The sequence below is a fragment of the Neodiprion virginianus genome, chromosome 3 (assembly GCF_021901495.1).
Source record: "Neodiprion virginianus isolate iyNeoVirg1 chromosome 3, iyNeoVirg1.1, whole genome shotgun sequence".
Lineage (NCBI taxonomy): Eukaryota > Metazoa > Arthropoda > Insecta > Hymenoptera > Diprionidae > Neodiprion > Neodiprion virginianus.
The window spans coordinates 2,256,966-2,279,185 of NC_060879.1; the positions used below are offsets into that span (position 1 = coordinate 2,256,966).

Sequence of the window (22,220 nt, forward strand, 5' to 3'; positions counted from 1 at the left end):
TTTGTTTTCTTACACTATAAGATGCTTCCATCGTAAGGTCCACGAAGCATGTAATACCATTCGTTGTAAGGTCAGAGTCAGGTTAGGTTAAAATTACAGCCAAACGAGAAACGAGATTTGAGGGGAAGAAAGTAATTTCTTCTCAAACCTCGTTTCTCATTGGCTCATAATTTGAACCTAACCCGACTCCAACCCTTCGATGGAAACATGACCAAACAGTAATAGCCAGTTGTATTAAAAATGGAGACCCAAACAGTAAACACGAGAAGAAAAGTGTTAAATCATGTAGTTTGCAGTATTTTGGTCGAAAATGGTTTTGAAACGTGTGAAAGACAGGCGCTGGAAACCCTCACCGAAATGTTGCAGGCTTGTAAGTGAATTTAAGACTTCTTGAACGCTGTTAAACGAGTTTACTCTATAAACTAAAAAAGAATGCTTACCCGTAATTATGAACATTGTAGTTATCGTCGAGGTCGGAGATTCGGCGAAAAATTACTGCGAGCTGTCTGGACGGACCGAGCCTCTGATAGCCGATGTTATTCTGGCCCTAATTAACATGGGAATCAAATTAGAAGGGATGGAGACGTATGGTAAACGTCTAAACAGGACTGTTCTGCCCCAACTTCAACAACAGATACAGGCCAAACAGCTCAATATTTTACAAGCTGGAGTAAAGCAAAATCATCCGTCGCACATACCTAATCATCTGCCACCATTTCCTGATCCTCACGCCTACATCAGGACGCCGGTGAGTCGTAACTTCTATCAACTACTCATCATTTTGGTAGCACATTAGTGTAACTATCGACAAATGGTGTTCAGACACATAAACAACCTGTGACGGAATATGAAGCTATCAGGGAAAAGGCTGCATCGCAAAAACGGGACATTGAACGAGCCTTGACAAGATTTATTGCCAAAACAGGGGACACGCATAGTCTGTTCTTGACCGATGACAACACCATGTTTCCCTGTAAGTGGTAGAATTAATTGAGTTTGGAAATTTTCAAAAATAATATCTTATGTTCTAAAATTATTGTTTTATTTATTAATGGGTTTTCTCAACTTCTCTCAAGTGATAGCATGCAAGCCACAATTTCCCAGCTATTTGTCAGCACTTCTACCACAGGATCAAGTTTTTGAGCCTGATCAAGAGTTCCAGTTTGAACCGAGTCCGGTTCAAAAAAAGAAGAAGGCACCGCCTGTAGAAGACAAAGAAGAAGGTTTGTTCATGATCTATAGAGACAATGAGTCAGAAAAATGGTGAATCTTGTACTGATTTTGTTTCAATTTTCAGCCCAGGCACAAGCAGATGGGACAGAGCAAAGTGGAGAGGCATTAGCCCAACAAGATGTGATAGACAATCCTTATTTGAGGCCAGGCAAACTGCCAAAGAATAAAATAACTGGTACGAATCCGACTGGTCCTGGAAAAAGAGAAGCGACAGACGTATGACTAAAGATTTAGGTATTATTTTGATATTCGGTTTTTAAGCACGGAACTTACTAACTGACAATTACTTTATTATAACTGATGCACAGAGGAAGATATTGTATATTTATATATAGTAAATTAAGTTATCATAAAATTAATAAATATATTTAAAAAAAAATAACAATCCGACTTTAGTTACTCAAGTTGTTATTATTGTTATCATAAATTGTGTAAATTTGCTGTGAGTCATTTTTTAATATAAAGGTCTACTGATTTATGTTGAGTACAATCTTAATATATCTGTAGATATCCATAAAATTGCACAGCTCACTAGCACCAATATACATACAATAAGAAGGCAGCGTTTAAGGATTGATAAACATCACAACTATTTAAAGGGACCCTAGGTATTGCACGAGACATTATAAAAATAGATTATACAATATCGCATAGACGTACATATAACGATTACCGATTACATATGCACCCTACATTGCGAAGCTATTCATAGCTTAATTGGAAGCCTAACTAATTGCTTTTATTATAGATAATAATGACATGAGACCTTCATTGATTCTGTGAAAAAATATTAATGCCATGACAGTGCGATGATTTGATAACTGCAATTTAGTATATCAAATATTATGCAAAAAATTTTTTAACAAGCCTTTGTGAAATATGAACTATTCGTTCTTTGTTCAATGGATGAAGATCGATTATAAAATATTTACTTTCACTTATATTCTATGTAACAAACATGATTGGATTCGTCTAGACTCCTATAAAATGATAGACCAGGCATTGATTCGTAAAGTTTACTGTAATACCCTGTTTCTAATTTCTAATTTCCATTTATTTTGCTCTTTCTTGAAAGGCATTTAATTGTAGAAAATCATGCAACTACACGCGATTGTCGGACAAAATTTATTTTAATTTGCAGACAAAATTAGGTGTAACGAACACAACGACCGATCCAAAATTCAACACATTCTAAGTTCAGTCAAGTTCTTTCACCACAAGTAAAAAATTATCTATAGTTTGATGATGCAGTGTGATAAACTATTGCAGCAAGCTGAATATCCACATGTGTCTAATATCAGATTAGTACTTGATAAAAATATTTCAGCAAATTGTTGGCCTTCTTTTTAATTTTTTTCATTCTCTAATTTAGTCATTGAGCACTATTGAAATCGCGAAAATATAAAAGTAATAATCAATATGTTTTACTACATTCGACATCCAATTGCACAGTTTCACTTTATGTGTATTTCTTTATAGGTATGTCGCATAAATACAGTATCTCTTTTCGTACACGCCGATAATTTATTAAATGTATCGTTACTTACGAAATAAGTAACGCTTTTGAATAAATGATTTTTCAGTTCTCGGATCGCGTTAAAGATTTCAGTGGTTGGTTCGAGAGTTCAACATGTAGTATCTGGTTTCTTTTATGCAATTCACATAAGGCAATGAGCAATACATATATGGAATATACCTATATGTATAGTATTTGTCATATTGCTTTGATCCTGTTGTATTAATCTACGTATGTCTATGAAAACCCACTATGCTGAACAAGTCGAATACGACATTCTTCCGAACGTTCAGTACTGGTACCAAGGTTGACGGCGTACCCAGCGTAGTTTCATGCCAGATGCAGTACGGATTTTGATGCTGGCGCATTCTGCGGCACGAACTGTTTCCTTAACACTTTGCATAAGATTCTGAGCATTTCCGACCAACATATCTGTGGCTTCTTGATCTTCTTCGGTACCTGGATGCAAGCACATAATTGTTAGAAAGACTGTGATCGACGAATACGTGTTTAGAACACCGAGAAAAAATTGACTGCAAAAACTCTCCTTACACACCATACAACGTGATCTTAGAAACCTAGCTACCCAAGTTTCGCAATTCTATGAGTTGGGGTGAAAAATTGACCACGAAATTTGAAACTTTAAGCTCTACAATTAAGGTCGTGAAAAAAGTACTAAATCTAGATAAAAAATTGGATAAACACAGACATGCCTGAGAAATTCAGTGACAACGCACAATGCTACGACTATAGAGCTAAGTTACATGACAGGCCTACTTTTCACGTGGAATAGAGCAAACTTACTGCGCCCAATCATTTCGTCTGCGCCAATAGAGAGTGATACGGTATGTGTATCACCAGCACACCGTGCATAATTCAAACCAGAAATCAGAAAATGATTAGTTGAGAGAGTTCCCAAATGCTATGAAATTAATAACGCAATGCCACAGTAGCATCTATAAATATTAGAAATTATAACAGTCCTTCTTTCAACCGCTGTTACAGTTACTATGCAAGAATAAACATCGTCTGCCTAGATATACATATCACTCTTGAATCGTCACACCTTTACAAGCGTAATTCAACTCTGTGGACAGACTAAGCAAGAAGCTACGACATTAGAAACTTGACAATGCCCTTTTAGGTAGATTTAAAATCAATCGAGTACAGATATTTTGAGTATGCATATTTGCGAAAAATTAATAAAATATTTTAAATGCGATATATTACTGTATGAATAGAAACAATTATAAATACGATCGTACATTAGAGTGTGAAAATCGATTATGCACATGCCTGTTGAGATTTAATTGAATAACTCAACGTAGAATACAACAATCATTCGAAAATGTAAACTTTCATGCAAACACATCTGTGAAGCAAACACGATTTTATGTACAGCTGTTTTACCATGTAGTATTAATTCCTTCCAGCTGGGAAGCATTTCTATACACAAAGAAATCATCTTTACAGTTAAATTGTTAATCAGTATGCTGTATTTACAGAAGCAGTCGTTTCAAGAAAATAAAATTGTTAAACAATATTCCCTCAACACGCACATTGATTTTAGAAAATTCATATTGAAAAGAGTTAGGAGAACTGATGATTTACCTCACAATCTTATTTAGTTAACAAATTATAAATAAATCAACTTTCTCAAACTTCTAGCAAAGCTTTCTCAGCCTATAAATTCTAATAGTTAAAACATGAATTATTTTGTTTGATTACGAGTTTGTTAAGCTTAAAATATCTTGAATTAATATTTTCAACAATATTAGCACTTCTTCACAGCGATCATAATAAACCCATGCAGCTTATTAATATTGATTTAAAGCTGAATAATTGTGTATGACTGAAATACGCAATTATTAGTAACAACGCAATTTTCTGTATCTAGTTTTCACCAACTTTTGTAAATATTCAACAAAATAGTCGAAGCGAGAGAATTTGAAATAATTTAATAGCAGATTGACAAATACCTTGTGCTCCCAGCATAGTAGCTTTCACTGTTGACAAAATCTTCAGTTGTGTACCAATAGTCGGTATGCGTTCGCAGACTTGTAGAAGATTCTATAGCAAAAACACATTACCGTTATTGCGATTTTAAAAATTCTCATCTAACCGAATGCAGAATCACTCAAATTATTTCAAACTAGATGGAATCTAAAATTCGACTCACCGTACGAATACGTTTGTCTGTACATTCCCGGGCTAGTTCCTTAGCGAGACGCGTCACCTCCTGTGACGCTTCTGCGATCGCTTTAGCACAGGCAATCAAATCTCTCTTATTGCCTCCCTCGCCCCTGACCAAGCCAGACAATCTGCCCATCAGGACAGCCATTTTCTTCGCAGCAGCTATAATGTCATTATCCTTGCTCGACCACTGACGTACTTCTTGATGCAGACCATGAGCAGCCATCTATAGAACCAGAAGTGATGATAATGAATTTGAAAGTTAGAAAAATCGCAATAAATATTGACATAATGGGAACGTAATCCTGACTGACCATTATGGGCTGGTTTGGCTGCGGCGCGTGCATGAACATCTCATCTTCATCATCTGTCTCTGGTGGCGGCGGTCTTGGTGGTGGCAGTTCACCTCCAGGTAGAGGAGGACGAGGCGGAGCCATATCTGCGTTGAATAAAATTTCAATTAGTAACATCGGGTGCAATGTTAAACTGAGAGGCGGAAGCAAATATAATTTTTTTTTTTCTGGGGAAATATTGATTTCTAAGTCAACATTACAGCAAGATAAATGATGGAAACATAACAGACATTCATTGTGATGAAAGCCTTACCACTGTCAGCGTCATATTGACAGTAATCTTGAAATCCTGATAGCGTGAAAAACGTCAAAGCGATATGTTTGTAATTTAAAGCAATCACATATAAATATGAAATGATATTGGTTCATGCAAAACCGGTGTACCCAAGATGCACAATTAGTTACGGACGATGAAGTTTCGGTCCAAAATCAACCTGTGTGTAAACCTATATTCAGTATGCAAACATACTCAAGCTGAAAGTGGAAAGGTAGCAAATATCACTTATGGTATCAAAAACTAGCAGTTACCATAAGCATAGGATACAAATGCCAGCATCCCCCTTGCATTATAAATATACACATACACTCATCTCTATCATGACGATAATCCCACGTGCATATTCTGGATGTTTGAATGACCTGATTTAGGATAACAAGGCAGAACGAAAGAAAAAAAAAATGACGAAAACTCGGAAGTATTTCAATAATGAAAATAAAGGTCTAGATTTTTGGAAGATAGATGCAAATCCGTTTCGAATGATCCAATTCGTGATTCCTGGTCTTGTTAGTCATTCGATAGAACAGCGGAGACAAGAGATGACGATAATACTGCAGGCATGAAAACACGATGCAACGTTCAATTTAAATTCTATACATTTTACTTTACTTTAGATTACCTCGGGCTCGCATTGACTGTTCTAATTCATCCTCAGAAGCCAGTTCTTGGTACAGGAGATCAGGGTTATCTCCTGATAATGAAATACAAATGAATTTGATGAACGACAAATTTTTCATTTCTGAACTCACTCAACTTTGAAGATAACTTCACAGAAAATCTACATTTTGAATTGAAAAACCACAAGCAATGGATGTAACAATCCTTAGTCTCCTTAATTTGCAACGTTTTATTTTTCAAAGTACCTCCGCGAGCCCATTTTGGCAAAGGACTGACAGAACGCCCCTGTGGTTTATTGGCGGTCAGAGTTGGACTTGTGACGCGCAAGCTGCTCGGTGATGGTTGGTTTCGTAAAGGCTGCCCAACTAATTGTAAATGAGAATACGTGTATAGAAAGAAAGGAAAATAGAAAGAATGGAACAAAGTATAGAAAAAGCTGAAATCATACGTAAGTAGATATAAAATATACTCAACTAGAACCAAAAGAAGCAAATGTTTTCATAAGATTCATAAAAAAAACTTTTAAACACCTTTGTTGCGACATTAAATACGATAAAATAAAAACACTAATACATTTTAAAAAGGGAAACGAACATCTACTGACAGATATGATGAGAAAAAAAATTGACTGCAGGCTTTTCAGTCGCAAATATATCTACATTATGAACTTTGATATAATTTGAAAAAGAAAAGAACATTAAAAAAACATGCGTAATTTACTGATTGTTGTCGTTAAGTATGTACCTTTATCTGTGAAGTAACTGTACTGTTGACCTGGCATTTGTTCCTCTGTAAATAAAACAAAAACCAGACGACCAAATTTAACTAATGTAACATTAAACTTGATTTTAATCGTCTGCAGTGATGAAAATCTTTTTGTTCCTGAAATATTTCTTAATCTCCTTGAGGACTTTGACGTAAAACGTCGCACAGCAGAACTATCGCGCCTGATTAATGATAAGCCAGACCTTTTTTTAACATAATCTTTTCAGTGTTTCTATAATCAAATTCAAGATTACGAAGACGGTAATAAACGCCAGATTTTTAGCAATTACAAGCTGTAAGCCCCAGATTGTACATTGTTATTAGTTTTAGTAACTACCTTAAGAGTCATGAGTATAATTTTGCAGAGAAAGTTGACTCGTACCAAATGTTGTTGAGCGGATAAAACTATCACTCTTCTCCTCTTTAAAAATATTCCCAATTTATCCATCTATTTTGTGTTAATGGTTTTCGATTATTGAATTATTAGTCTACACTATTATAGTGGTCTAAACAAAAAGGTTCTATACTATGGCACTATTTTGTTAAGGACTAATTAGTTTGAAAGCTACGATTATTAAATTTCGTATTACTTGTTTCACCATGTAACAGATAACGTTATATTCGAGTGTTATAACTCAAGTATACAATTGAAAACACTAGGAATTCATGGGTCTGGAAAGTCTAATGACGAAATTTGGTGAAAAGAAGTCAAGGGATCACCGAAACAGTGATGTAATGTGAAAGAAAAAAATGATGAGGATATTTAGGTTCGATCTAGACCTACGTTTTTTCACTTACCATTGTTGATTCGCAGTTGAGACATATCTGGCGGTGGTGGCAGATCTGGATTGACGGTAATAGCCTTGCGAACTTGGCCAACGTTGGAAAGAAGCTGAAATGACATAATCGCTCATTATTTCATTTGGTTAGATACTATACCATCTCTTCAGCCGTCTTCTGTGCTCGTTTTCTAATTTCCTTAAATTTAATATACCAATTCAACAATTTTTACTTTACTTACAGCTCTGTTGCTTTCCCTCCAGCGAGAGACAGCCGGTCCATCGTTAGTGTTGATAGCCACTGCCTTTGCATCCTGAACCATGGGAGCCACACCTGTTATTAAGAATTAACATTATTGGTTCCAACTTATTTTTAGCTGCAAGCTGCTTATTGGGTAGTGTATACGTTTCTGATTAGTCTTAAACCTGATTTCACAGAAGAAGATCGTTTCGATTTTAATTGTTTATCATTAGTTGCTTTTCTGTGATACTTGGTGTTACTGTGTCCCATGATCGTCGATAACTGTAGAAAAATTCAAACATCTATCTCGAGGGTCTCGACGGCATGGCAAAAAACTTCAGCAGTTTCTTAACTCAATGGAGATCAATTATCAAACCAATTACGCCTATATTCGTTTTTGTCAATTAGCCCCAGAATTATTTTAGTACTAATTGGAGCAGGAAGTACACGTCTTTCAAAGTTTCCAAAACACATTGTCCTATTTAACAAATGAAGATAATAAAAGAAGAGACGAATTGCTGTTAGTTTGCAGGAAAAATACAAAAAATAAACCTCAACTAAATGCACAAAAAAAAATCCTCTGATCTTCGATCTCGTTTACCAGAGTAACCAACTCCAAAATGATCAAACGCAAACAGTAAAAAATCAACACATAAATCGTCACTTCAAAATTTTACTTACTATTTTGAAGACCGTCAGCAGCAAGATTTACCCGCTGAATAAACGCAGGATCTTCGCTATTATCGCTCTCCTGTTTCGCAACGAGTATAACTCGGTTCGCAAGCCTCGCAATGGCCGCCGTGTTGTCCACCATTTTCTGCGGATGATTCTTACTGATGGCATCGTCACAGAGGAACGAATGTTTTTGAATTTGCTCCTCGGAGGTACGAATAAAGTCTCCGCTGTCTGTAGCCTCGTCGCAGAGAGCCCTCGCCCGCTGGATCGTCTCCGCGTACTGTTGACGTAGGTTTTCAAAATGTTCATCAGCCGCCTTACTCTCCGGATAGGTCATTCGAATTCTACCGGCATTAACCAGTTGCGGCGTCAATGATTCCACCTGAGAAGCGCTAACCGCCAGTGCCTCAGCCAATTTTTTGTTACCACCGCTTCCTGTTCAGATCAAAAATCAACTCGGCGATATTTTCGATACTTTTTATTTGGAATACAAATTATATCAGCCACGTATAAAGATAGTTGACCTTACCTCCTGCAGCGACCATCCTTGCTGTTTTAGCAGCTCTGTTCGAGAACGTCTGAAGAGCATGAGCTTTGTCGTTGAAGTTTTGCTCTCGTCCAGGAGTTCCTTCAAGCGAGAGGACCGCATCGGTGAACTGTTTCAGTGGTGTAGAAATATCGATAAAGTCCTCTACGACCCTGGACACAACTGCTTGCTGAATACGGTTCTTAAGCTCATACAATTTCTGGGATAACTGGCGAGCGGTATCCTGAGCTCGCGGTGTGTTTCCTTGACCGTGTGCACAGAGATCGCCGAGTTGACGAGACAAGTTGTCGACCTCATCGCAGAGATTCAGTATCTCTGCCTTATGAATCCCGGGCAAGCCTTCGGCCACCTAAAGGTAAGAAAATCAATTTTTCTGATCCGACATTGAGGAATCAAAGAAGGGAAGAGTGGTAAAACTTGCACTTACGTCAGCAATATTTTGTTGATTCTATCCATATGTAGCATTAAAATCGTACACCAAAATTTTTGAATATTCGATAATTTATAGATTCTTACAGATAGGATGGATTCACCCGGCATGCAGTAAGCGATTCTTCAATCAGCTTAGAATGCCTACCTTTTTACCCTCATGAACAATCAGCGCAATGGCCCTCTGACCGAGCCCCTTATCGTCATTTTGAGGATTAAGAAGCCACTTATTAGCCTGCTCTAATCGGCCTGCGACTGTGTGAGCCGTTTGTGCAATCCCAGATTTGTCCACAGCTACGATAGTCGAATAAACCGTGGAACGCAGGTCATTTAGTTTGTCCTTTATGGCACGAGCGAGCGATTCTGCCTGTGGTGAGTTTCCTTAAAGCATAAACAAAGACGATTTCGATTATAACGAGGTGAGAAGAAAGCCTTGTCTACATATAAAACCTTTTATTACAAATGACAATCACCTTTTCCATCCTGTCGCAGTTCGCAGAGAGCATCAGTCATGGTGGTAATTTGTGACGTCAATTTCGTGATTGGTTCGGCTTGTGACGGGGCCAGACAGCGTTCGGCGAGACGTTCAGCCTGCTCAATAATTTGCCTGAGACTCTTTTCACCGACACCACCTCTCAGAGCACTTCCATCTTCAAGCCAGTCCTGGGCAGCTCTCATGCGTGATTCGATGGCACTTTGCGCTTTTTTCAAGACCTGGAATTTCGGTGTAAATTTTAAATGAAGGGCGGCTTGAAACTTGAAAATGTCAACCATTTGTTGTTCCAATTTGTTTCTTATAAAATTGGTAACGCAATGCATTACAGTGATCACGATTAGACCTCAATTGTTACTGTTTTGAGTATTCCATCTGTAGTTTCAGCATAAAAAAACCGATCTGTTTTTTGCTTACAAAATCTTAATTAATCTTGTTCATAGCCCTGAGTTGCTTTCGAAGTTAAACTTTTTTGTACCTAGCCGCACTCTAAGATATAATAATTATTTCTACTACGTAAATATTAACTGTGATTTTTGATCCCTGATACATAGTCGAATTGTGCTATTTTGCAATGACAATAAAGATTAGTTTGATATTTATAACGCTAGCTTATATTTAAATCAAAAAGACTAGAATTTTCAGTTATTGTATATTATTTTGTCACAAATACCAAATGTATGTACTTTATTACTTACTTGTGAGAAACCTTTTCTCTTCTGACTTAATAAATAAATGAATAAATAAATAAATGAAAGGCTGCTTACTTCTTTGCGAAAAGTAGCATATATATAAGCTCAAAAGATATACCGTCAATTGATCAGCATCCCACTCTTCCTCGTCATAAGTCGTTAACTGTAAGACTCTGATAATCTCGTTAAGCTCGTCCGACATTCGCCCCGAAAGGTAGTTTCGATTCTCCGCCGCCTCTTCTGCACCCTTTCCTCCATGTCCAATTATGTGGATGAAGATCTTCATTGAGCATATCAGAATTGGCGCCAGTGTTTTCACCTAGTGAGTAACAGAGATTATGAATTTATAAAGCTTGGTGAATAGAAAGCAGTTTTGTTTGCTCTGGATACATATCCTAACATAATACATATAATACGTATCCAACATTCTTATCATACCTCATCCAAACAGCGCACTAATATTTCCCGATGCACCTGGTGCGTGAGTTCTTTTTCCCTGGCGCTAACTTCACGCGAAACCTTGCTGAGACAGGGGCTGAGATTTTTCAAGAAATGTACTAGGTCTTCCATCGTTTCAATGACCTCGGCGACGGCCAAGTAATCGAGAACCCTTTTGCACTCACGGATTATTTTCCTCACTTCGCTTTCATCAAAGTACAAAAGGAGAGAGCTTGTGCCTTGGAGAATGCCCCGCGATCCTTCTATCAGCTTTTTCCTGTGGAATAAAATGAATTTGTAAATTTCTTGGAAAAATCATGTTCATTGATTTGAGGCAACCGTTTTTAAATACCTGGCGGGCCCGGAGTACGGATCTTGTTTGAGCATGGCCGAAGCTTCTTCGAGCAGTCTGGAGGCTCCCTCGACTCTGTACAAAGCACTAGGCATATCTTGCTTGAGTAGAGCATCGTCAGAAGAATTGATGGTTTCCCTGCCGACCTGGATTGAGATAGTTGAAGATGATGAGAACGTGAATTACACAATTTTATGAGGGCATTATTGGCAGGGTTTGAATTCTACGCAAACTCACTTTGACAAGGTTGGTGACGGCCCTGCTGACTGCCTGAACAGGGCGCTCCAAATCTGGCATGGCATTTCCATCTTCAGCTTCTTCGTGTAGTATAACTAGCCTTGAAACCTAAAGTAAAATACAAGAATTAATTGAATTAAAAGGATTCTCAGGCAATGATACAGGGATTAACAGTCTGATTTTAATCATCTAAGAATTCAAAATAACAAGAGAGTTCACAGTTTCATTGATCAGGACATTAAAAGCATAAATTAAAACCCGATTTTGAGAAGTAAGCTCTCTCTAGTCATACTACCGATGTCAAATGGCGTGCACAAAGTTTTATAAATAATCCAGATGATATTACCTCTAAAAATACAGCCCGTGTATCACAATGTTTATCTTTCTGGCTACAAAACTGTCTTACTGTATTTATGTCTGGTTTTTGAAATGGTCAGTCAGGGATGATAAATCATAATTTATATGCCAAGTGAAAATAAACAAATTGGATGTATCCAATTGGTCAGTACATATTTGACAAATGGTATTTGCCGCTTGATCTTCGGAAAGGAGCAGAGAAAGACAGAAAAAGAAAAAAACTGCACAAGCTGTAAACAAATGCTTATATTCTTGCGAATGAAAATAACAGTGCCCATATATGGTCACGAGAGCTAAAATGCATCATTTCCATAAATTGTGTGGGTATGTAGCGGAGACACGGCAAAGAAGGCACTGAAAGAAGCATGGAAACTGAGCCAGCAGTAGGCAACCTCTAAGGCTTGATTACCCTGCGTAACCTTATCTGAAAAGGCAAGACTGTAGGTTGTTTATAAGTAGGCCATGAAATAAGTCTTGTGTAAGCGGGCCTCAGGCAGAGGCAGCAGGCAGGTCCGTTGGAAGACGGCAAGATGCTCAGAGAGATCTTTATTTTCTGACAATATATTTTTAGAATTTCCATGTAAACCTCATCCTAGAGCATCCGCAGTAATATACTGTTAGAATAGGTGTGGCTCAAAGAGGACAGAAAAATCAAGGAAAAAGAGGCTGCAGAATGACAACTGTGTGTATGTGCGTTCAATTCGAGTTTAATATAATTGCATTACTTATGAAGAGCGGAAAAAAACTAATTGATAATGAGACTGAAGTTTGTAACGTTAATGCAAAGAAACGCAAAGAAACGCTGGAGGCGGGGGGGGGGGGGGGGGGGGTCACTATTTTTCGAGTTTATAGTGACTTTGGACTTGTCCCCTGAAGTTTGTCTTTCTCTCTCTCTATCTTCGTGCCCAAATCGATCAATGAATAATTTTATTCACCGCGTGTAGGACGGCGATGATTATGAATTAAAAAAAAAAAAACAAAAAAAAAGTAAGCATTGGTTATACAGACAAATTATCACAGAGAAGGTCCTTTTTTAAAGACGTAATTGATAAATATGCAAATCGAAAGCGATTCACAAAAGGGAGCGAAAGAAATGTAAATAAAGAAAAAAAAACCAAAAAAAAAAACCTGACGTATACACCACGCCCAAAAATACCGAACAAAACAATACCCGGTATTCCGGGAGGATTTATAAAACAGAGATGATGTCATATAAACTCGACGGCGGAGTCTGTGTATTCATTTGTCGAGTGCGTTTGCACTCTTCGAAATATGAAACCCTTGCATGTACATGTATATGTTGTATAACGTGCATGTGTATAACAGCTATTAGTTTGAAATGTGTCATTCTCTCCGGTTAAAGAGTGTAATTCGTAAATTTAGACCCTGAGTTATAAGTCGGCGCTGTTAAGCAGCGTCTCTGACCGTATACGCGTGGAATTAACACGCTCGAAAATCCATGTGTATATAATTATGTACGAGTATATGTATAACCTGGCAAAAATAAACGGCTTATAAATAAATATTCATCCCACGAACAATTATATCATCTCTATGTGTACATGCAATTTACTTAACGAGGATGAATTATTTATTCACTTACGAGCTGAGCAGGTTCAAATTGACAGACTAATGAATTATCGTCTGCGTATTATAGTTTAATTAATTGTCAACAACCGGAAGCTTCTTGAGTGCAAGTGAAACGAAATTCGTTCGTAATTCCTATACATAGATTATTCGAAAACTGCTGACTGCACGTTTATTGTCCGTTATATTTTTTTTTTTTACTCGTTCTAAATATACTTCGGAACGTCTGTATTATAGGTATGTAGACATATAGTCGTACACAGTGATCTTAAAAGGAAAAAAACAGAATGGACTAACCTGCTGTGCGACGGGCTCCAAGATGCTCTCGATAGTTTTCGTGTGAAAGACAGGCATTTTGATGCAAGTATTTTTTCAATTTTGGAGAGAAATAAACAATCACCGAGTTATCCTTCTTCGTTTAAGACTTGAAAAATCATTCGCGCACATACACAGACCGAGAACTATAAAACACTAAAAGATTACAGGAGGGGGGGGGGGGGGGGGGGGTGATGGAACAAAAATACGTCAGGGGTAAAATCCCACGAAACACTAACTCTGAGAAACTGAAGCGATCAACTGACCACACTTAACTGCTTCATCCAGCTACGTGACTGGCTTGACTTATCCGGAGATCCGAGATCGAGCCACGGTTGTCGAACGAATATCTGCGCAGGCGTGGTTCGTGAACGCACCTTGGGAAAACCGGGAATGCGAGAAATACTCGTTGAATCAAACTGCAAGGAGGAAGCCGGATATTGCAACGAATGCAGAAACAGCGCGTTGTCGTTTCACGATTCATCAATTGTACCGGATAATTCGTTTTCAATCATTTTTCATCCTACTCTTCTGTTATAAAAGGATATTTTTGTTAAATTACATGTAATCCGTGCTATATCCACGGCAATTTCGTAGAGGAAAAATTAATCAAAATTGATCGAGCATCGTATAATAAAGTAATCTATCACGTGTACTTCGAAATAAAATATATCTGTAGCAGAAGAAATACGCCTTTGCGTAGGCAGCAATTTCATAATGGTAGGTCAGGTTGCCTATGAACAGGCGGCGAAGATGACAATTTCGTTTTTTACTACCGATATTGGATAACTGTATTGAATTACTTCTACGCACTTCTTTTTTAAATTAAGATAATACTGGATCGGAGTATACGGTATAAATTATCAACAAAATTGGTGTAAAAAATGAAGGAAATTTTTTTATCCCCGCTTAGTCAAAAATAGGCCAAAGTGCAATGCGCGCTATTCAAGACGTATAATGTATATTTACAGGGGGGATAGTGCAAGCTTTATTTGTATCAATGGAATTATATGACTTGTACAAGTACGGTGTATATAAATATAGATTATCTTCGGGAAATTATCGTATTGACAGTATGAATAGCGTAATTCTTAAGAATGCAACTATTTCACATCTCCGGTGAAAATTGACAGAGAAGAAAAATGAAAAAAAAAGCAAAATAACAAGATATCTAATGCGTGCCACTCTAAGAATACAAAAATTCGTCGATATTTCACCGAAAGTTATTCCTCGATTATTTATCATCTATTTCTTAGCAAATGATATTTTCATTGCATGTGACGGCGTTATTTTGAACCCTTGAAGTGCGTCCTTTGCCGCGCCAGATTGCACCTCGTTTTCAAACTCAACAAAGGCAATGTCGTGTCTGTTTGGCACTAATCTGACCTCCTTGAAGCCTGGGAATTGATTGAACAACATGGACAACATCATTTCGCTGGTTTCGTCAGGCAGATTGGTCAGGAACAGAATCTGGTTTGGCGGTTGCTCGGGCACTGCAGTGTTCGCCATTCCTGTGTGCTGAGGAACTCCGGAATGATAGCCGACTTGCTGAGAGTGTTTAGCCTGCTCCTTGGCACGCTTTTTCGCACGTTTCGCTTCCTCCTCTGCAGCAGGTACAACCCGCTTAGGTTTCTTTGGTCGTTCAGCAAACGTGCCCTTTCTCTTAGCTATTAGATCACTGTCCGTTTTCGCATACTGTATTCTCTATTAAGAAAAAGAAAACAGGAGAGAGGAAATTAGATAGAATATTAGTTTGCTGATAAAAATTGAGTGCTAAGTTGAGCAACGATGATATTTCTAACATAAAACTGACGTTTGAGGATTCAAATCAGATCTGACTAGTTGTTCTCACCATTGGTTTATCGTAAAACGGGAAACCTTGCATGGATCGAAGGGCGTTAGTAGCGCTGGCGATCTCTTTGAATATGACGAATGCCTGGCCACGCATCTTCAGCGTTTTCAATGCAACGATATCAAGAATTTGACCAAACTGCGAGAAAATTGCATAGAGCGACTTTTGCAGCTCATCTTTGTTTATCTTCTCATTCAAATTGTTTATATAGATCGTGTTGTTTGGCCTTATATCCATTTTGCCTGTAATCAGAATCGGAGTTAGAACAAGTCTTATCGCGAGGCACAGCGATGACTTGTGTTTGTTTTGGTCAGCAAGATGAAGTCACTCGACTAACCTCTGAGCCGATGTCAAAAAAAAGGGAAAAGCAGAACCGTAATTTATATAATGTTCAATGTGGAAAAAAACCCGAATGCAAAATCATGGATGATCCTATTCATTACATTAAAAATGCCACGAATACGTGAACGCAGAAATGCTTTCGTATCTTTTTTGCATCCGGCGATTTCGGAATCTGCTGATTATCGCGATTAATATGGTATTACTGGTGATAAAAATTCGAAGACAGAGATATCGCATTATTTTGAACGCATTTGAAAGATAAAAAGCGTTGAACTTACCTAATTTTCACTACTTTATGATACAACCTAACACCTCAACTGCACACGCTTGTTAAGCGTCGATGTTCTGAGAGGTTATGTTTGCTGCAATCAAGCTCCTTGCAGTTTGCTGCCTGCGCGGCTGGCTTAGATTATAATTCCTAAATATAGCGACAGGTAGCGCCGCGGGTCCGGACGCGTCGGCATTTGAATTTGAAATTTCGAACTACGGACACAACGGTCGTTATGGATTTGCTAAATATTTAAATAATTTATCGCGATTTGAAAGTTCCATATAATTTCACAAGATAAATTATAAATATATATGTACTTAAAGAGACTAGGAAACGAAAGATTTCGTGTTTTTTAATTTTTGTTACTACAATCTCTGCCAAACATTTTGGCGAAAGAAGAACTGAAAAATTCGGAAAATTAAGCTTAGGAGGACTAGGAAGGTTTTGGCGACTGACGATGTGACGAAAATTCAATTCGCTTTCATCAACTACAGAAAAAACATACGCAATTTTTGTTATTTTTAAGTTGTTTTTCACATTTTTGTCGATGCAAATCAGTGGTAAACGTAAAAAAAAAAATTTTTCATAAGAAGGCAAGGTATTGAACGTTGAAGATAACCGTGCGTTCGAGTGTGGTACATATTTACACTCGTTTCATAGTTCGTACTATAGTATTTCCGATTCCTTCTACATCTAGGCCTAGGAAGGTGGAAATAAATAATCACAAGTCCTAATTGTAGAATTAGAGACAGATCAGAGATAGATCCAAACAGGAAAAAGTTGACGTCGCAGGTGCGGGCGGTGTGACCGGCGAAAATGGGGAAGGAATTCCGGGAGGAAAATCTGAAAAAATTTCAGATGTATTTGATTCGGATATTATATAGTAAGCATAAAGATAAATATGTTTTTATGGGTTTGCGCTGAAAACAATTTACCGCAGGCTCTGTGGTTTGGCTATGTAATTTCTACTCTTAACGGATGTGAAAAGCAATGATACATCACATAACGCTGATATGGAAAATGAGTTAGTTTATTATTCAACTTGCCTTTTTTCTATCGAAAAGAAGAAAATCATCAGCTGCATAAATCGAGTGAAATCGAAGACGACGTTGCATTGCCACGAATAGAATATAAATATTTTCACTTCGTTTTCCTATCAAATTGGATAAAAGAAAACTTGAAACTGACCCTCTATCGATATCAATCAATACAACATTTTTATAATATGTAGGTTTAATTTTTGCTGCTGGTGGAAAAAAAATTATCTCATGTCTTGAATACAAAAATTGCAGACAGATTAGAGACAGACGCGCGAAAAAATGAGGGAATAGAAAATATATTGACAATATTAAGAAAATTAGATAGAATGAGAAGTTAATTGAAGGAAAGTTTTCACAAATTTTGAAAAAAATGCAATTTAATCGTTTGATGTTGTTGTATATGGATTTGGAGGATATTGTGATGATTGGAGTTATGGTTACAACGGTTCGTAGTAAAGACTAGATTCACCAGCTCATTGTGTTGCTGTCTCTTAGAACTTAGAACTTGTGAGGAACAATACCTATAATAAGTGACAGTACAAGTATTAACTGTATAACTCATCTGGTTTTAATACTGGATCTGTAAATGATTTAATACAATATATACCGAGTTGTATAAATATATATATATATATATATATATATATTATAGACTCTGTGAACATATTTGACATCGCTTGCGTAAAAATAATAATTATTAAATACCATATTTCGTAGTGTAAAAATATATCCATGGATCATTGGATTTTATGATGACAATTTCACGGGCAATCACAATATAGATATGAATTATACTATTATCACATTATTGAATTTCAGTTACACGTATTTCACGCGGTATTTGATTACATTGATTAATTATCCTTACTTGATTATTTACGCGCCAATATTGTAATTTCTAACAAGATCGGTGCAAGGAATTATGATTTCTACCAATGAGAAAATTACGGATTATATTTAAACGGGTTGCGGCTGTTTTTGAAGTAAAAAAGAAAATTTATAAAAAACCCAAATCTGAATTATTTTTGCGGTGACCGTCCAGAATCCCCCTGTGACAAACTCAGCCCTGAAAAAATTCTCTTGAAGCAACTCTTCGTGTTTTCCCTCAATTTTTTGATAACTGAGCTCTTGTAACCCTTGAAAAATGGAATAAAAATTTCAAGCAGCAATCGATCATATTCTGGGTAAAAAATCCTTCAAATCCATTACACATCAAAATCCGACGGGGTAAAGACGATAACCCTGTGAGCTGATTCAGAATGCTCGATATGTAAATACCGTAACAATGTTTCATCGATGTTGAGTTGACTTAGAAGCTACATACCTATGTATACATACATACATGTGTGACGTCATGTGAATACGCATTCATTCGAACGTAAGCTCAAACTAAAATGCTGCTTCAATTTTGCAATACTGTAGCAATTGTTTCATCAATTTTTACAGTAAGTGCCGTGTGCGTGTGGATATCGAAATGACTTCTTCGACAAATACTCGTTGGAAATTCCCAAAGGAATGAAATTGAAATTTCTTCACGTAAACCGTAATACGTCAATGATCCGATAGAAGATCCGGATCAGACAGTGATTTATGAATATCATTTCAGTAAAAGGCAATTACGTAAAATTTTCAGTAAAATTGTGAGGATACGTTCGCATTCTGCATTTTCTGAACGGTTATTATTGTGCAGAAGTTAATTATATCGTATGGTTTCCCGAGATTATTTTGACGTCAGAAGAAAGAAACCGTCGCAATTATCGTTGCAACGACTTTTCCGGAAGTAGCGGTTAGGAGGATCTGCTGCTTAGATTCTGTGAAAACGTGCGCAAACTTCGTTCTCGTTGCTACTTTGGCTGTGGGATAAGTAGGGGGAAGAATTTTGACCAAATATTCACGTTCCTGAGACCCGCAAGCCTTCCACAAGGTGAATATCTCCAAATCTACAAGAATAATTGAGGTTGACCGTCTTCGGGTATCTTCGGTCAATGTACAGTAATATTCATTGATGCTTTTGTTTTTCGTCTAACTTCTTCACGGTCCGAAACGAAATGCGAGTTCGATTCTATGCGATTTATGTGACAGTGACCGGCGATGCAGCCGGCGTGAGAGGATGAGAATCATTGTCACATAATTCGCATATAGAATCGAACTCGCATATTCCTTTCGGACAGCAAACAAGTTAGCCGAAATATATGAAGACACTTATGAATATTACTCTACAACATCGTAAGTAGAAGCTCTTTCCTCCCCCCCCCCCCCAACCACCTCGTTGAATCATCATCTAACTTATGGTATATCGGGTTCGTAATAAGAAAAACTTATCGCGTCGCTAAAAGCGCTTGTATAAAGCGCTGCAAGCTTCCTGTTGTGTTTCAGTAGCGTCTAGGGAAACCAAACGGCAAGTCGGAAGCTAAATCTCGAGGACTGCAGTGCGATTGGAAAATCGGAAGTTTTTATACCAGGATCTAACGAAGGTTCGGAGTCTGATCATGAGTACCGAGAATGGTGCGAGGAATCCGAACATTAATCATAACGAAAAACCCCGTGAGGTACGGCTTGGACTGGAGGGTATTGGTGGAACAACGAAGCCTAAGGACCCGGTAAATTTGGATGAAGTTAACAAAATGACCAGAACTTCGGTGTTGAACGGAGTGCAATTCACCGGTCTTGACGATAACGATTCGCGGCGAAGTCGATCGGTAAAACCGGTGAATTATGCCGCGAGGAAGACCGTGGCTCAGGGTATGATGGACATTGCGCTTCTCACATCCAACGCGAATCAACTCAAGAGTCTAATCGAGTACCAAAGTCATGTCAAGACGTACCTCTTCGTGATGGTTCTGATATGCGTCAGTCTCGTACTGCAGGTAAATTCAGTAAATTCGAGGTGAAAAAATTTCTACATTATTTTACGCAAATTCTGCTCATGCAAGGTGTATCAAAGACTTATGAAACAGTTTGAAGTTTTCTGATATGTATAATTTTTAACTTTATTGGTCATTTTTCAAGTGTTTTGAATTCTTTCGAAGTATTCAAAGTCATTCGCCAAAATGGATATACGTTGACTCGAAAAGATTTTTCCTACCGATTCACCCTGCGCTGGTTCACGTTACTTTTCAAATATTAATTATCATTCGTTAGTCGGTTAGTTTTTGTTTAAATAAATGCATCCAAACCACATCCCGCAGATTCATGTGACGTTTCACGAGGTATTACGGCTAATTAAGCCGTCTAGTGTTGTAGTACTTATACTAATTGGAACTGTTAACGTTCTCCGATAACGCGGGTGGTTTACCAAGATTATGAATATTGTTAATAAACATCTACAACGCGTGTGCATTTTATTTCGAATAATAAGACAGTGAAGACACCGCGTCTAGCGGAATACGCATAATACGCATGTAGCTTACGCAGAATTTTCGTGGGGATTTCAATCGACGAGAAAAAAAAGACAAAGGGTGCGAGCAGCTTCTGCGTCATTCGCTTTCTCTTCTGTGAAATATGATAATTATTCACAATTGCAACACTCTTGTAGATCTTCTGATTTACCCGCGCATGACTGTCGAACTTTTTCGTCGTCGAAGGAATTATCCTCGTCTTCGATTTGTATTGTCACTCGACGTTTTTCCCCCTTCATTAAATACATCGAATCACTTTTCTTTTCCAGATCACTGTAGGCGTCACGCTCATTTTCAAAGGCCGTTTCGACTCAAAGTTTAAGGACAAGGCTGCCGCGGCGAGAGTAAATAAATATATAATGACCGCAGTGTTCCTGATAACGGTGATAAATATATTTATCGCAGTATTTAGCACCGGTGGTAATTCGCCCGGAAATATTTCCAGTACCGCAATAGACGCTACCAGAAATAACTCTTAATTATTCCCTGTTATTATTTATTTACGATATTTGTATACGTATGTACGATAATTTTAACGATGACTGACTAAATTTTCACTGCCTCCGAATATTATGAATTAATAATAGTAACGATTTTCGTAACAATTATACAACTTGAAATGAGAAACTTTGTTTCAAATTTACCTTTTAGATTAAATTTACAATGTTACTTCGGTAGAAAGAGAATATATAATAATATAATAATACAATAACGGTGTCGTAATAAGATGAAAGCTTCGACAACCGCAAAAATATATTTAAGAAACAAACACTACCTTAGATTATTATACGCACGAATATAAGGCGGACAGCGGAAGCTCAAAAAGTTGGTATCGCGTGAAATGTGGTTTGATATTATCTATAATAGCGAGCTTTAAGGAAAATATGTTTTTATGGATTTGCGCTGAAAATAATTTACCGCAGGCTCTGTGGTCTGGCTATGTGATTTCCAGTCTTAACGGATGTGAAAAGCAATATTACATCCCATTACGCTGATATTGAAGATGAGTAAGTTTATTATCCAACTTGCCTTTTTTCTATCGAAAAGAAGAAAATCATCAGCTGCACAAATCGAGTCGAATCGAAGACGACGTTGCGTTCCCACGAATATTCGCCATTAACCTGTTTGCGATATTTCTATAAGCTGTCTGAATTAAATTGAGTGAAAATTTGTCATTTTTATTTTTCTACTTTCAATTCCGCGTTTCGCAGAGCTGAGTT

General features: G+C 37.4%; 4 protein-coding genes across 13 annotated transcripts; 2 read left to right on the forward strand and 2 right to left on the reverse strand.

Moving 5' to 3' along the window:
* The first annotated feature begins 99 nt into the window (after window positions 1–99).
* Window positions 100–2,006, forward strand: LOC124301601 (transcription initiation factor TFIID subunit 8). Its single transcript, XM_046756880.1, has 5 exons — window positions 100–370; window positions 462–748; window positions 823–973; window positions 1,077–1,223; window positions 1,298–2,006. Exons 1-5 carry the CDS (start codon window positions 241–243, stop codon window positions 1,453–1,455), a joined length of 873 nt encoding a protein of 290 aa, XP_046612836.1. The 5' UTR covers window positions 100–240; the 3' UTR covers window positions 1,456–2,006.
* LOC124301599 (vinculin) lies at window positions 1,503–14,414 on the reverse strand. 8 transcript variants are annotated; one of them, XM_046756865.1, is made up of 20 exons: window positions 14,080–14,414; window positions 11,839–11,946; window positions 11,602–11,747; window positions 11,250–11,526; window positions 10,930–11,130; window positions 10,100–10,340; window positions 9,775–10,007; window positions 9,625–9,645; window positions 9,180–9,546; window positions 8,657–9,085; window positions 7,977–8,068; window positions 7,754–7,847; window positions 6,935–6,979; window positions 6,436–6,555; window positions 6,192–6,263; window positions 5,257–5,381; window positions 4,929–5,168; window positions 4,729–4,819; window positions 4,160–4,195; window positions 1,503–3,208 (listed from the first exon to the last, which is right to left on the reverse strand). In XM_046756865.1, exons 1-20 carry the CDS (start codon window positions 14,134–14,136, stop codon window positions 3,039–3,041), a joined length of 3,165 nt encoding a protein of 1,054 aa, XP_046612821.1. In that variant the 5' UTR covers window positions 14,137–14,414; the 3' UTR covers window positions 1,503–3,038. The 8 variants fall into 8 exon arrangements, with proteins under 8 accessions (XP_046612821.1, XP_046612824.1, XP_046612825.1 ...); XM_046756868.1 differs by lacking the exon at window positions 6,935–6,979; XM_046756869.1 differs by lacking the exons at window positions 6,192–6,263; window positions 6,436–6,555 and adding an exon at window positions 5,549–5,584 and having other exon boundaries at window positions 14,080–14,413.
* A 561-nt stretch (window positions 14,415–14,975) lies between these two features.
* LOC124301602 (U1 small nuclear ribonucleoprotein A) lies at window positions 14,976–16,682 on the reverse strand. The gene is made up of 3 exons (XM_046756881.1): window positions 16,570–16,682; window positions 15,950–16,191; window positions 14,976–15,801 (listed from the first exon to the last, which is right to left on the reverse strand). The coding sequence occupies exons 2-3, from the start codon at window positions 16,184–16,186 to the stop codon at window positions 15,343–15,345; spliced, it is 696 nt and encodes a 231-aa protein (XP_046612837.1). The 5' UTR covers window positions 16,187–16,191; window positions 16,570–16,682; the 3' UTR covers window positions 14,976–15,342.
* A 555-nt stretch (window positions 16,683–17,237) lies between these two features.
* LOC124301603 (ninjurin-B-like) lies at window positions 17,238–22,171 on the forward strand. Of its 3 annotated transcripts, none has more exons than XM_046756882.1 (4): window positions 17,238–17,445; window positions 19,049–19,526; window positions 19,979–20,469; window positions 21,270–22,171. In XM_046756882.1, exons 3-4 carry the CDS (start codon window positions 20,092–20,094, stop codon window positions 21,477–21,479), a joined length of 588 nt encoding a protein of 195 aa, XP_046612838.1. In that variant the 5' UTR covers window positions 17,238–17,445; window positions 19,049–19,526; window positions 19,979–20,091; the 3' UTR covers window positions 21,480–22,171. The 3 variants fall into 3 exon arrangements, with proteins under 3 accessions (XP_046612838.1, XP_046612840.1, XP_046612841.1); XM_046756884.1 differs by having other exon boundaries at window positions 19,982–20,469; XM_046756885.1 differs by lacking the exon at window positions 19,049–19,526.
* The last annotated feature ends 49 nt before the right edge of the window (window positions 22,172–22,220 follow it).

Excerpts from the sequence above, each read along its gene's own strand:
- LOC124301603 (XM_046756882.1), top strand. The coding sequence starts at position 20,092 with ATGAGTACCGAGAATGGTGCGAGGAATCCGAACATTAATCATAACGAA. Across the intron at positions 20,470-21,269 it reads GCGTCAGTCTCGTACTGCAG|ATCACTGTAGGCGTCACGCT; the intron begins GTAAATTCAGTA and ends TTTCTTTTCCAG.
- LOC124301601 (XM_046756880.1), top strand. The coding sequence starts at position 241 with ATGGAGACCCAAACAGTAAACACGAGAAGAAAAGTGTTAAATCATGTA. Across the intron at positions 371-461 it reads CACCGAAATGTTGCAGGCTT|TTATCGTCGAGGTCGGAGAT; the intron begins GTAAGTGAATTT and ends TGAACATTGTAG. Across the intron at positions 1,224-1,297 it reads TGTAGAAGACAAAGAAGAAG|CCCAGGCACAAGCAGATGGG; the intron begins GTTTGTTCATGA and ends TTCAATTTTCAG.
- LOC124301599 (XM_046756865.1), bottom strand. The coding sequence starts at position 14,136 with ATGCCTGTCTTTCACACGAAAACTATCGAGAGCATCTTGGAGCCCGTC. Across the intron at positions 9,646-9,774 it reads TTGTTCATGAGGGTAAAAAG|AATCAACAAAATATTGCTGA; the intron begins GTAGGCATTCTA and ends ACATATGGATAG. Across the intron at positions 7,848-7,976 it reads GGAGGGAAAGCAACAGAGCT|CTTCTTTCCAACGTTGGCCA; the intron begins GTAAGTAAAGTA and ends ATGTCATTTCAG.
- LOC124301602 (XM_046756881.1), bottom strand. The coding sequence starts at position 16,186 with ATGGATATAAGGCCAAACAACACGATCTATATAAACAATTTGAATGAG. Across the intron at positions 15,802-15,949 it reads CGTTTTACGATAAACCAATG|AGAATACAGTATGCGAAAAC; the intron begins GTGAGAACAACT and ends TTTTCTTAATAG.